Source organism: Eleutherodactylus coqui, chromosome 6, assembly GCF_035609145.1.
Source record: "Eleutherodactylus coqui strain aEleCoq1 chromosome 6, aEleCoq1.hap1, whole genome shotgun sequence".
Lineage (NCBI taxonomy): Eukaryota > Metazoa > Chordata > Amphibia > Anura > Eleutherodactylidae > Eleutherodactylus > Eleutherodactylus coqui.
In genome coordinates this window covers 220,652,229-220,665,540 of record NC_089842.1, presented here as the reverse complement: position 1 = coordinate 220,665,540, position 13,312 = coordinate 220,652,229, and the positions used below count along the sequence as shown (strand labels likewise).

At 59.0% G+C, this 13,312-nt stretch overlaps 1 protein-coding gene across 3 annotated transcripts; it reads left to right on the top strand.

Moving 5' to 3' along the window:
• Nucleotides 1-2,101: 2,101 nt before the first annotated feature.
• Nucleotides 2,102-13,053, top strand: CRTC2 (CREB regulated transcription coactivator 2). 3 transcript variants are annotated; one of them, XM_066608854.1, is made up of 14 exons: nucleotides 2,102-2,290; nucleotides 2,610-2,711; nucleotides 3,514-3,630; nucleotides 4,242-4,300; nucleotides 5,405-5,473; nucleotides 5,676-5,779; nucleotides 7,972-8,051; nucleotides 8,135-8,184; nucleotides 8,276-8,517; nucleotides 8,673-9,082; nucleotides 9,159-9,518; nucleotides 11,409-11,462; nucleotides 11,572-11,716; nucleotides 11,790-13,053. In XM_066608854.1, exons 1-14 carry the CDS (start codon nucleotides 2,150-2,152, stop codon nucleotides 11,996-11,998), a joined length of 2,142 nt encoding a protein of 713 aa, XP_066464951.1. In that variant the 5' UTR covers nucleotides 2,102-2,149; the 3' UTR covers nucleotides 11,999-13,053. The 3 variants fall into 3 exon arrangements, with proteins under 3 accessions (XP_066464951.1, XP_066464952.1, XP_066464953.1); XM_066608856.1 differs by lacking the exon at nucleotides 2,102-2,290 and adding an exon at nucleotides 2,330-2,479; XM_066608855.1 differs by lacking the exon at nucleotides 5,405-5,473.
• The last annotated feature ends 259 nt before the right edge of the window (nucleotides 13,054-13,312 follow it).

Below are 13,312 nucleotides of genomic sequence, written 5' to 3'. Positions count from 1 at the left end.
TTCCCTGCGTGGTGGATTATTCCTGGGGGGTCTGAGGAGGTTCCCGCCGCATGAAACGAACGGTAAGTGAACTGTATGTAGAGGCGTCTTCAGCTGCCGCTGCGCACTGAGCCCCTCTGGAGGTGTCACACGGCTTGTGCCTCTTGTTCGTTCTCCGATGCTCATCGTTAATTAACCCCTTAGTGACGACCCTATAGTGTTTTTACGTCCTGCTCTTGCAGGACGTGTATGGAGGGAGATAGCGCCGCTATCTCCCTCCATACAGCGCGGGCGTCAGCTGTTTATTACAGCTGACACCCGTGGGCAGTAGCCGCAATCCCCCCAAACGATGTTCAGGGGTCCCGGGCGGTGAGATCGGGGGGAGCCGTGCAGGTGTCATGGCAGCCGGGGGCCTTTGGAAAGGCCCCAAGGCTGCCTTAGCAGACTGCCTATCAAGCCATCCCCGTAGGGTGGCTTGATAGACTGACTGTCAAAAAAACAGTATGACGTAATGCTATAGCATTACGTCATACTGCAGGAGCGATCAAAGCGTCGCTGGTTGTTGTCCTCTAGGAGGACTAAAAGAAAGTGTAAAAATAAGATCAATAAAGTTTTTTAGTAAATATTTAAAAAAAAAGTAATAAAAGTTTTTAAACAACCTTTTGCCATATTTGCAATAAAAAAAATCAAAATAATAAACCAAAAATGTGTTTGGTATCGCCGCGTCCGTAAAAGTCTGATCTATCAAAGTAATGTATTATTTACCCCGCACGGTGCAGGTGGTCCGAAAAAAAAAAATAAAGAACGCCAGAAATGCACTTTTTTGGTCACCCTATCTCCGAGAAAAAATGTAATAAAAAGCGATCAGAAAGTCAATTGTATGCGAAAATGGTACCAACGGAAACGTCGGGACATACGGCACAAAATGAGCCCTCACACAACTACGTCGGCGGAAAAATGAAAAAGTTATTGTGCGCACAAAATGGACACAGAAAATAAATGTAAAAAATTAAATATCTTTAAAAAAAATATATAAGTAGTACAGCAAAAAAAACCTATACAAGTTTGGTATCGTAGTAATCGTACCGACCCATAGAATAAAGTTATCAGGTCGCCTTTGTTGCAGTTTGTGCGCCGTAGAAACAAGACGCACCGAAAGATGGCGGAATGTCGTTTTTTTCATTTTACTCCACTTAGAATTTTTTACAAGTTTTTCAGTACATTATATGGTACATTAAATAGCACCATTGAAAACTACAACTCGTCCCGCAAAAAACAATACTATATAGGTTTGGTATCGTAGTAATCGTACCGACCCAGAGAATAAAAATATCAGGTTGTTTTTGTTGCAGTTTGTGGGCCATAGAAACAGGACGCACCGAAAGATGGTGGAATGTCGTTTTTTTTCCATTTCTCTCCGCTAAGAATTTTTAAAACGTTTTTCAGTAAATTATATGGTACAATAAATAGTGCCATTGAAGAATACAACTCATCCCGCAAAAAACAAGCCCTCATACAGCGACGTCGATGGATAAATAAAGGAGTTACGATTTTTTTAAAGGGAGGAGGAAAAAACGAAAATGGAAAAAAACGCACCGTCACTAAGGGGTTAAGGGTCATTTCACACGGGTGATCGCGATCTTGCGTCTTTTTCTAGTGGTTTTTGATTGCCAGCGCTGCTTTTTCTCAAACATTGAGGCGGTTTGTGGGGTTTTTTTAAATTTTTTTTTTTCTTGCAACTTCACATAAGTGAAGACATTGCAAATGTGAAGGAAACCATTCAAAATCATTGGTTTCATAATTCTGCATTTTTACGCTCTTTGGTATTGCCGGTGTGAAAGCACATAGCAGCCGGCATGAGGGTAACAGGCATAGTAGTCTGTGAGCGGGCTAGTAGGGGTTACTGCGGGCTGACCGCAGGGCACACCGGGAGATGTAGTTTTAGCACGGGTCACCCTTAGTTAACAGCTGTCGCCGTGGACTTCATTTCCCGGCAAGCTTTGCATTCCGCGCCGACTGCGCTGCGCAATGGTGAGCGGGATTTGTATTCCGTTTGCTCTCGCTCCGCCGTCCGCACTCCAGAGTTAGGGCGGAGCAGAACTACATTTCCCGGCCTGCCTTGCTCTGTGGCTTCTCGCACCCCATCGGCGGCTGCGGAAGGGCTGGAGAAATGGCGGCTCCGGGGGCCAGCGGGCCCGGCTCAGCCTCCAACCCCCGCAAGTTCAGCGAGAAGATCGCCCTGCAGCGCCAGAGGCAGGCGGAGGAGACGGCGGCCTTCGAGGAGGTCATGATGGACATCGGCTCCACCCGGGTACTGGCCGCCACATATCGCGATAGCTGACGACTCCTGTCATTCTGTGATTCAGTCACCTGTGGCGTGTGTCGTACAAGCGTGCTGTTATACCGCGGCGTGTGGATTGTGTCACAGGTGTCCTACATGTAATAGATGTGTCTGCTACACGTGTGCTGCATCCTAACCAGTTGTCTGCATGTATGTAGTGTAAGCATCACGGATCGCCGCTGTCACGTGTCTAACCACGTCATGTCATAGACCACATGTCACAGATCACGGGCGTCACATGGCAGGTTACCAGGGTCACGTATGTCATTATAATGTTTGTATTCGGCAGCTGCAGGTCCAGAAGCTCCGTGTGGCGCACATGCGGGGGTCCTACTACGGGGGCTCCCTGCCCAACGTCAACCAGATCAGCAGCGGATCCATGGAGTTCCAGGTAACCCCTTCGCGCCCACACCAACCCTGCAACCGTCTCTTCCCTGTGCAACCCTCTCCTCTGCCCCCTCCCCTGTGCAACCCTCTCCTCTGCAGCCCCCTCCCCTGCGCAACCCTCTCCTCTGCAGCCCCCTCCCCTGCGCAACCCTCTGCAGACCCCTCCCCTGCGCAACCCTCTCCTCTGCAGCCCCCTCCCCTGCGCAACCCTCTCCTCTGCAGCCCCCTCCCCTGCGCAACCCTCTGCAGACCCCTCCCCTGCGCAACCCTCTCCTCTGCAGCCCCCTCCCCTGCGCAACCCTCTGCAGACCCCTCCCCTGCGCAACCCTCTCCAGACCCCTCCCCTGCGCAACCCTCTCCTTTGCAGACCCCTCCCCTGCGCAACCCTCTCCTCTGCAGACCCCTCCCCTGCGCAACCCTCTCCTCTGCAGACCCCTCCCCTGCGCAATCCTCTGCAGACCCCTGCGCAACCCTCTGCAGACCCCTCCCCTGCGCAACCCTCTGCAGACCCCTCCCCTCTGCAGACCTCTCCCCTGCGCAACCCTCTCCCCTGCGCAACCCTCTCCCCTGCGCAGCCCCCTCCCTCTGCAGCCCCCTCCCCTGCGCAGCCCCTCCCCTGCGCAACCCTCTTCTTCTGCAGCCCCCTCCCTCTGCAGCCCTCTCCCTCTGCAGCCCCCTCCCCTGCGCAACCCTCTCCTCTGCAACCCTCTTCCTCCCCCCCGCCCCCCCCCCCCCCCCAAACGTCTTTCCTCTCTCATCCCTGTCCGCCCTTCTCGGTCTTCTATAACGCCCCCATTTGTCGGCAGGGCCCCCCGCAGTCACCGTTGGACCCGCGGAGCACCCGCCATCATGGCTTAGTGGAGAGAGTTCACCACAGAGACCCTCGCCGGATGATGTCGCCGCTGCGCCGCTATATGCGCCAGATATCCTTACTGATTTCTTGCTACTACTTACATACGTGGGGTGGTGGCTCTGCCCCTTATGGGGCTTGTCTATGACTAGCAGAGAGAGCGCCATCTGTTGTCCGAGGCCGGTACTGCAGTTCAGCCCCTTTAAAGTGACCCTTCAGTCTGGGACAAAGAAAGATGACCGCCGCACTGCTCTGACTGCCTGATGTGGGCTGTGCACTCTGATTGGCCGGCATTGCCCGTGTGATCAGCGGGTGGTGCTGAGGTCACCACTGCTCGTGCATAGCGTTCACACAGACTTCTCACTGGGGGGCCGTTTACACGAGAAGCCGCGATTCAGCAATTGTTTTTATGGTGACTGAAAGTCACCGACAACAAGAAGGCGGTTGTCACATTTAGTTCACTTGATCAGATTTTGACAAGCGTTCCATGCAAGCGGCCCTTTGAGACTCGCGATGCGTCCAGAGAAGCAGGGCGGCCATCTTTGTTCGTAGGACTGAAGGGTCGCTTTACATCTGCTGCGGTTCATCGGATCGCTATGTCTGTCAGTTTGACCCTCATAGTGTAGAACGGCTGACACCAGAGGACAGTAGCTGCATTACTGAATGTCTCCTTAACCTGCTAACGTTGACAGCTCGCCGTACGGCACTTCGTATCTGTCCCCGCACCAGGAGTCCTGGAAAAGGTAATATGCGCAGTTAACCCTTTGGTTGCTTCTGTGGCAGGGGGTCTAATATTCTGCCAATGTCACCCCGTGTTTACCTCATACTGATCGTGTGTTATGTCTTCTACTCCAGTCACCCGCAGAGCTGCAGCCACATTGATGCTGCTAAATTGTCCTCTACTCCAGTCACATCCAGGGCTGCAGTTGCATCATGTCTTGTACTCCAGTCACATCCAGGGCTGCAGTTGCATCATGTCTTGTACTCCAGTCACATCCAGGGCTGCAGTTGCATCATGTCTTGTACTCCAGTCACATCCAGGGCTGCAGTTGCATCATGTCTTGTACTCCAGTCACATCCAGGGCTGCAGTTGCATCATGTCTTGTACTCCAGCCACATCCAGGGCTGCAGTTGCATCATGTCTTGTACTCCAGCCACATCCAGGGCTGCAGTTGCATCATGTCTTGTACTCCAGCCACATCCAGGGCTGCAGTTGCATCATGTCTTGTACTCCAGCCACATCCAGGGCTGCAGTTGCATCATGTCTTGTACTCCAGCCACATCCAGGGCTGCAGTTGCATCATGTCTTGTACTCCAGTCACATCCAGGGCTGCAGTTGCATCATGTCTTGTACTCCAGTCACATCCAGGGCTGCAGTTGCATCATGTCTTGTACTCCAGTCACATCCAGGGCTGCAGTTGCATCATGTCTTGTACTCCAGTCACATCCAGGGCTGCAGTTGCATCACGTCTTGTACTCCAGTCACATCCAGGGCTGCAGTTGCATCACGTCTTGTACTCCAGTCACATCCAGGGCTGCAGTTGCATCACGTCTTGTACTCCAGTCACATCCAGGGCTGCAGTTAAGTTTTAGCCATTTTTCTTCTGCTTTGGGAAGTACTAGAGCAGGCTGTGCGGTATTCTGAGAACCAGATACGGAGACTCAGCTCAACTTTTAAGGATCTGAGTACATTGCTGATGCGGGTACCAGAATTGTGAGTGCAGCTCCGGTTGTGACTGGAGTATATGTGGATTTATGGCCAATAAGTCTTGGAGTGAACGAGACTGCGCCGCCCCCTTGTGCTGATTACCGTGTACTGCATATTAACCCCCTCCTTCCTCCTCCAGGACCTCGCCCTGGGGCACCTACCCCACAGACTCCGGACAGCTGTTCAGGCTGCCCAGCGCGTTGAACAGGTGACGCATCTTGTGTGCCCTGCCCCCTGCCCCTGGGATACCCGCTGGGTGCCTCTTTGCTTTGCAGCAGTGTGAGCCTGGCTGCACTGTGTGTGTGCCCCCTGCCGTGAGATGCAGCAGCTTTGCTCTGTCTTCTGCCCTCCCTGTGCCTGTCACATGCCCACCCTGACTGAATTGTGCCCCTTCCTCTCCTCCCCATCAGAACCAACTCTGATTCTGCCCTGCACACGAGTGTGATGAACCCTGCCTCCCAGGAGCCATACCCCGGACCGTCACATGGGGTCCCCATCTCCAACCGGAGGAGTGGTAAGTCACGCTGGGGGCCAGAAAATGTATTATTGTAACAGCAGTGCAAAGTGTTTAAGGGCAGCGAACTGCTGTGTGCTTATATGCATGCGGGTGGCGGAAACACGTAGCCAATCAAAGCAGAGGTGAGGAGGCGGTGCTCCTGTTGGGGTCTCTGGGGAGAAGGACGAGGGGACGGCGGCCTCTCCCCTTGGGGCCTCTTGGGAGGGGGACGAGGGGACGGCGGCCTCTCCCGTTGGGGCCTCTTGGGAGGGGGACGAGGGGACGGCGGCCTCTCCCGTTGGGGCCTCTTGGGAGGGGGACGAGGGGACGGCGGCCTCTCCCGTTGGGGCCTCTTGGGAGGGGGACGAGGGGACGGCGGCCTCTCCCGCTGGGGCCTCTTGGGAGGGGGACGAGGGGACGGCGGCCTCTCTCCCGCTGGGGCCTCTTGGGAGGGGGACGAGGGGACGGCGGCCTCTCTCCCGCTGGGGCCTCTTGGGAGGGGGACGAGGGGACGGCGGCCTCTCTCCCGCTGGGGCCTCTTGGGAGGGGGACGAGGGGACGGCGGCCTCTCTCCCGCTGGGGCCTCTTGGGAGGGGGATGAGGGGACGGCGGCCTCTCTCCCGCTGGGGCCTCTTGGGAGGGGGACGAGGGGACGGCGGCCTCTCTCCCGCTGGGGCCTCTTGGGAGGGGGACGAGGGGACGGCGGCCTCTCTCCCGCTGGGGCCTCTTGGGAGGGGGACGAGGGGACGGCGGCCTCTCTCCCGCTGGGGCCTCTTGGGAGGGGGACGAGGGGACGGCGGCCTCTCTCCCGCTGGGGCCTCTTGGGAGGGGGACGAGGGGACGGCGGCCTCTCTCCCGCTGGGGCCTCTTGGGAGGGGGACGAGGGGACGGCGGCCTCTCTCCCGCTGGGGCCTCTTGGGAGGGGGACGAGGGGACGGCGGCCTCTCTCCCGCTGGGGCCTCTTGGGAGGGGGACGAGGGGACGGCGGCCTCTCTCCCGCTGGGGCCTCTTGGGAGGGGGACGAGGGGACGGCGGCCTCTCTCCCGCTGGGGCCTCTTGGGAGGGGGACGAGGGGACGGCGGCCTCTCTCCCGCTGGGGCCTCTTGGGAGGGGGACGAGGGGACGGCGGCCTCTCTCCCGCTGGGGCCTCTTGGGAGGGGGACGAGGGGACGGCGGCCTCTCTCCCGCTGGGGCCTCTTGGGAGGGGGACGAGGGGACGGCGGCCTCTCCCGTTGGGGCCTCTTGGGAGGGGGACGAGGGGACGGCGGCCTCTCCCGCTGGGGCCTCTTGGGAGGGGGACGAGGGGACGGCGGCCTCTCTCCCGTTGGGGCCTCTTGGGAGGGGGACGAGGGGACGGCGGCCTCTCCCGCTGGGGCCTCTTGGGAGGGGGACGAGGGGACGGCGGCCTCTCTCCCGTTGGGGCCTCTTGGGAGGGGGACGAGGGGACGGCGGCCTCTCTCCCGTTGGGGCCTCTTGGGAGGGGGACGAGGGGACGGCGGCCTCTCTCCCGTTGGGGCCTCTTGGGAGGGGGACGAGGGGACGGCGGCCTCTCTCCCGTTGGGGCCTCTTGGGAGGGGGACGAGGGGACGGCGGCCTCTCCCGCTGGGGCCTCTTGGGAGAGGGACGAGGGGACGGCGGCCTCTCCCGTTGGGGCCTCTTGGGAGGGGGACGAGGGGACGGCGGCCTCTCCCGTTGGGGCCTCTTGGGAGGGGGACGAGGGGACGGCGGCCTCTCCCGTTGGGGCCTCTTGGGAGGGGGACGAGGGGACGGCGGCCTCTCCCGTTGGGGCCTCTTGGGAGGGGGACGAGGGGACGGCGGCCTCTCTCCCGTTGGGGCCTCTTGGGAGGGGGACGAGGGGACGGCGGCCTCTCTCCCGTTGGGGCCTCTTGGGAGGGGGCCTCTCTCCCGTTGGGGCCTCTTGGGAGGGGGACGGCGGCCTCTCTCCCGTTGGGGCCTCTTGGGAGGGGGACGAGGGGACGGCGGCCTCTCTCCCGTTGGGGCCTCTTGGGAGGGGGACGAGGGGACGGCGGCCTCTCTCCCGTTGGGGCCTCTCGGGAGGGGGACGAGGGGACGGCGGCCTCTCTCCCGTTGGGGCCTCTCGGGAGGGGGACGAGGGGACGGCGGCCTCTCTCCCGCTGGGGCCTCTCGGGAGGGGGACGAGGGGACGGCGGCGCTTCCATTGGTCTCACACTTTCTCTTTGTCCCGGCAGCCTTCCAGTTCAATGTTCCAGCGATAGAAGAGTCTCAGGCGGACGGCGCGCACCTGCTGAGCCCGTGTGACGCCAAAAAAGTGAGTGTTGTGCTTGTCGGCCCGGTTTCTGATGCCACTGTTGGTCATGTGCATCACTGTACCCCCTGTGCTTATATCTACAGCTGCCCGCTGCTGCTGCTCGGCCCAAGTCCTGCGAAGTCCCCGGGATTAAGTGAGTAGAGGACTGCTGGGCATTATGGGGCGTGGCCATCTCCGGGGCAGGAGCGTGATGTCACATTCTCCCCCGTATGCTTCTACTGCAGCATTTACCCCTCTGTGGAGCAGTCGGCCAGCATTCCCCCGGTCAACTCTGTCCTTAATACTGGGGGATCACTACCGGACCTCACCAACCTGCACTTCCCATCTCCGCTGCCCACCCCTCTGGACCCGGATGAGTCGGGATTCAGCAGCCTAAGCGGAGGGAGCAGCACCGGGAACCTCACCAGCACCATGACCCACCTGGGCATCAGCAGGATGGGAATGCCCCCTGGGTTTGACTCATCAGGTATGGCTTAAACCTGCAGCTCTCTAGCTGTTGGCAAACTACAATTCCCAGCATCTGGTGACAGCCTACGACGCTGCCCCAGTCACTGCCCTTAGGGGGTCGCGCCCGCTCCCCGTATCATCTTCTGTCTGTTATTTGGCTCTCTTTTGTTTCAGGCTTCCCAGCCGCAGTACAGAACTCTCTGAGTCGCCAGTCGCTACAGTCATCGCTGAGTAACCCGAACCTGCAGACGTCGCTCAGCAGCGCCTCCTTACAGACGTCCTACAGTAACCCATCACTGCAGTCCTCGCTCAGCAGCCAGTCTCTACCCTCCTCTCTGAGCAATCAGTCCCTGTCGCCCTCAGCCAGCAGCCACAGCCTGCCGTCTGCCTACAGCACCCCATCCTCCCCGTCGTCGTCGTCCTCCTCCTCCTTCCCTCCCCTGGTCTCCGCCTCGCTGAACACCTCCCCTCGCCGCAGGGTCCCCCTCAGCCCCCTCACATTGCCAATGACCGGTGACTCCAGGAGGCCCCTTCAGAAGCAGTTTTCGCCCACCATGTCCCCGACGCTGACGTCCATCACCCAGGTAACAGCCGCCGCCTTTTGCAGCAGTTTGCCGTCCTCCTGGCCACCAGACCCAAGCGCCTGTTGTCTTTTTGTAGGGAGTCCCGCTAGATACCAGCAAGATGCCAGCTGATCCAAGGATGCCGCCTTACCATTACAGTCACCCAAACCTCCTACACCAGCTACCCGGGCACGAGTCCCAGCACTCCGAAGGCCCGCCATCCATTCACCGCGGCCAGCAGGCCTTTCATCAGTCCCAGAATCCCCCGCCGTCTGTTATGCTGACCCACCAGCCATCGCAACAAGCCCCCCAATCCATGAACCAGCATTGCCCCCTCGGACTAGGGGAGGTTTCCCAGAAGACATTGCCACAAACCTCCTACAAAAACAATCATGGCCTTATGGCAGGCACTCAGCCCTACCCCCAGTCACCCCTGGGAGACTACACTTTGGGCAATGTAAGTTACTGGTGGTCTCCTGTCCAGCGCTTACTGACTGTCTCCTCCCTTCTGTCTATGTCCTGGGTCTTACAGTCTCCTCCCTTCTCTCCGTACCCTGGCTCTTTACTGACCGTCGTCCTCCCCTCTCTCCGTGCCCTCGCTCTTTACTGACCGTCGTCCTCCCTTTTCTCCGTGCCCTCGCTTTTTACTGACCGTCGGCCTCCCTTTTCTCCGTGCCCTCGCTTTTTACTGACCGTCGGCCTCCCTTTTCTCCGTGCCCTCGCTCTTTACTGACCGTCGGCCTCCCTTCTCTCCGTGCCCTCGCTCTTTACTGACCGTCGGCCTCCCCTCTCTCCGTGCCCCCGCTCTTTACTGACCGTCGTCCTCCCTTCTCTCCGTGCCCTCGCTCTTTACTGACCGTCGTCCTCCCTTCTCTCCGCGCCCTTGCTCTTTACTGACCGTCGTCCTCCCTTCTCTCCGCGCCCTCGCTCTTTACTGACCGTCGTCCTCCCTTCTCTCCGCGCCCTTGCTCTTTACTGACCGTCGTCCTCCCTTCTCTCCGCGCCCTCGCTCTTTACTGACCGTCGTCCTCCCTTCTCTCCGCGCCCTCGCTCTTTACTGACCGTCGTCCTCTCTTCTCTCCGCGCCCTCGCTCTTTACTGACCGTCGTCCTCCCTTCTCTCCGCGCCCTCGCTCTTTACTGACCGTCGGCCTCCCCTCTCTCCCCGCCCTCGCTCTTTACTGACCGTCGGCCTCCCCTCTCTCCGCGCCCTCGCTCTTTACTGACCGTCGGCCTCCCCTCCCTCCGCGCCCTCGCTCTTTACTGACCGTCGGCCTCCCCTCTCTCCGCGCCCTCGCTCTTTACTGACCGTCGGCCTCCCTTCTCTCCGCGCCCTCGCTCTTTACTGACCGTCGTCCTCTCTTCTCTCCGCGCCCTCGCTCTTTACTGACCGTCGTCCTCCCTTCTCTCCGCGCCCTCGCTCTTTACTGACCGTCGGCCTCCCCGCCCTCGCTCTTTACTGACCGTCGGCCTCCCCTCTCTCCGCGCCCTCGCTCTTTACTGACCGTCGGCCTCCCCTCCCTCCGCGCCCTTGCTCTTTACTGACCGTCGGCCTCCCCTCTCTCCGCGCCCTCGCTCTTTACTGACCGTGGGCCTCTCCTCTCTCCGCGCCCTCGCTCTTTACTGACCGTCGGCCTCCCCTCTCTCCGCGCCCTCGCTCTTTACTGACTGTCGGCCTCCCCTCTCTCCGCGCCCTCGCTCTTTACTGACCGTCGGCCTCCCCTCTCTCTGCGCCCTCGCTCTTTACTGACCGTCGGCCTCCCCTCTCTCCGCGCCCTCGCTCTTTACTGACCGTCGGCCTCCCCTCTCTCCGCGCCCTCGCTCTTTACTGACCGTCGGCCTCCCCTCTCTCCGCGCCCTCGCTCTTTACTGACCGTCGGCCTCCCCTCTCTCCGCGCCCTCGCTCTTTACTGACCGTCGGCCTCCCCTCTCTCCGCGCCCTCGCTCTTTACTGACCGTCGGCCTCCCCTCTCTCCGCGCCCTCGCTCTTTACTGACCGTCGGCCTCCCCTCTCTCCGCGCCCGCGCTCTTTACTGACCGTCGGCCTCCCCTCTCTCCGCGCCCGCGCGCTTTACTGACCGTCGGCCTCCCCTCTCTCCGCGCCCGCGCTCTTTACTGACCGTCGGCCTCCCCTCTCTCCGCGCCCGCGCTCTTTACTGACCGTCGGCCTCCCCTCTCTCCGCGCCCGCGCTCTTTACTGACCGTCGGCCTCCCCTCTCTCCGCGCCCGCGCTCTTTACTGACCGTCGGCCTCCCCTCTCTCCGCGCGCGCGCTCTTTACTGACCGTCGGCCTCCCTTCTCTCCGTGCCCGCGCTCTTTACTGACTGTCTTCTTCCTTCTGTCCGCAGTCTTTGCTCAGCAGCCTCTTTGATGACTGTGACTTCCAGCTGGCGGCACAGCAGGTATGGGCCTTGGCACCGCAAGGGGCGCTAACAGTAGGTGGTGGAGGGGGCGCTAACAGTAGCTGGTGGAGGGGGCGCTGATGTGCATGTCTGTGCTCACTTTGAACAGTGTAACGTGATGGAGGGCGGCCGGCCGGGCCTGAGCGGCAGCTACTTTCCTGGGGAGTATCCTCCGGTGCAGAACTCCTCGCAGCCCCTGAAGAAGCTGAACAACTGCAGCCGATACGACCCCATCCCCAATATCATCCTGACAGGTGCGCCCACCACTATCCGTCTCCTCGCTCCCCCTCTTCCACTGCAAATTAACCATTTTCTTCCTCCTTCCAGCCGTAGACTCCCCTCCCGGCTTCTCCAAAGAGATCACCAGCGCGCTGTCCGCGGTCCCCGGCTTTGAAGTGGATCAGTCCCTGGGTTTGGATGAAGATCTAAACATTGAGCCCCTCACTCTGGATGGACTTAATATGCTCAGTGACCCCTATGCCCCGCTGACGGACCCCCTGGTGGAGGACTCCTTCCGCTCTGACCGGCTGCAGTGAGTGTCAGCGGTCCTGCCGGTGTCGGCCCGGGAGTTCTGGATGGAGGACAGGTGTCTGCTCCACGGGCCGCCCAACATCCGTGTGTCTGGCCGTCGCCCTCATGATGGGAGTGGGCGGACCACGGACACTCAAAATTCAGGGATGTCAAAAGAAATCTGTTTCCTCAACCTAAAATGTCTATTTTCGTATCGACCGCGCCAGATCGCGAGATTTTTTTGTAAGAAGAAAAACATTTTACTGCCGGAATCCATAACTTATTTTTTATTCTGTGGGCGTGGAGGGCGGCGAACATCCCACCGCCTCATCCAGGAAATGCGACGGCGAAACGGAAAATATTTGTTAACCTTTTTGAGCACTTTAAGGGACGTCTAATCTGAGACTTACGTGCAGGACTCCGCCCCGTGGATGACTCCGCCCCGTGGATGACTCCGCCCCGTGGATGACTCCGCCCCGTGGATGACTCCGCCCCGTGGATGACTCCGCCCCGTGGATGACATCACCTATGTAGGGTGATGTTGCGTGGAACAGATGAACATTCGGTCGCCGTTGCGCCTCCAGCCGCTGTGCGTGCAGTATTCGCCTGCCGTTTTCTATCATTATAAATGAGACTATTTTCCGGTAATCTTTAATAATCCATGTTCTAGAATGGTGGAGGGGAGCGAGTGGGCGGGGCCATGGGTAAGGCACTTTCTAGTCCGGTCTTCATCATTCGCAGTGATGGCGCCTCGTCCTCATCTCTGTACTGGTAGACCAGTGCTTAGTACACACAGCAGCCTCCCCCCCCCCCCCCATCCCGCCCTGTGCGCCACTTTTCTATTTTCGTAATATTTTTTTAGCGAACACTTGTTATTTATTGACTCCCAATTTTGCAGGCAAAATGTAGACGTGGGTGTAATTAGTTGTCGCCCTCTTTCGTATAAACGGAGATGATCCGCCGCCCCACTGATGATGATCCGCATTGTGTGCGTCCCCTTTTCTAGGCCGCGCTGTATAAATGTACATACGTGTATGAAGCCTTTTTATAAGATAGCAGAAATAAAACTGAACTCTGCTGACCCCCGCGCCATTTGTTCTTGTACAGCTCACGCGTGCTGCAGGTAAGATGAGGTGTAGAGGTGGGTCCGCCATATTGCATGCTTACTGTAACATTCAGATGCCATCATTTAGTCATGTGACCGTATAAGAGCAACTGCATAATATCAGGCTCGAACTGCGGGGGGCGGCGTACGGCTACACATACTGGAAACATTTCCGTTTCTGATGTGGAAAAAAAAAGTGCAAAGTTTTTGCAAAAAAAGGGGGGGGGGTGGAGCC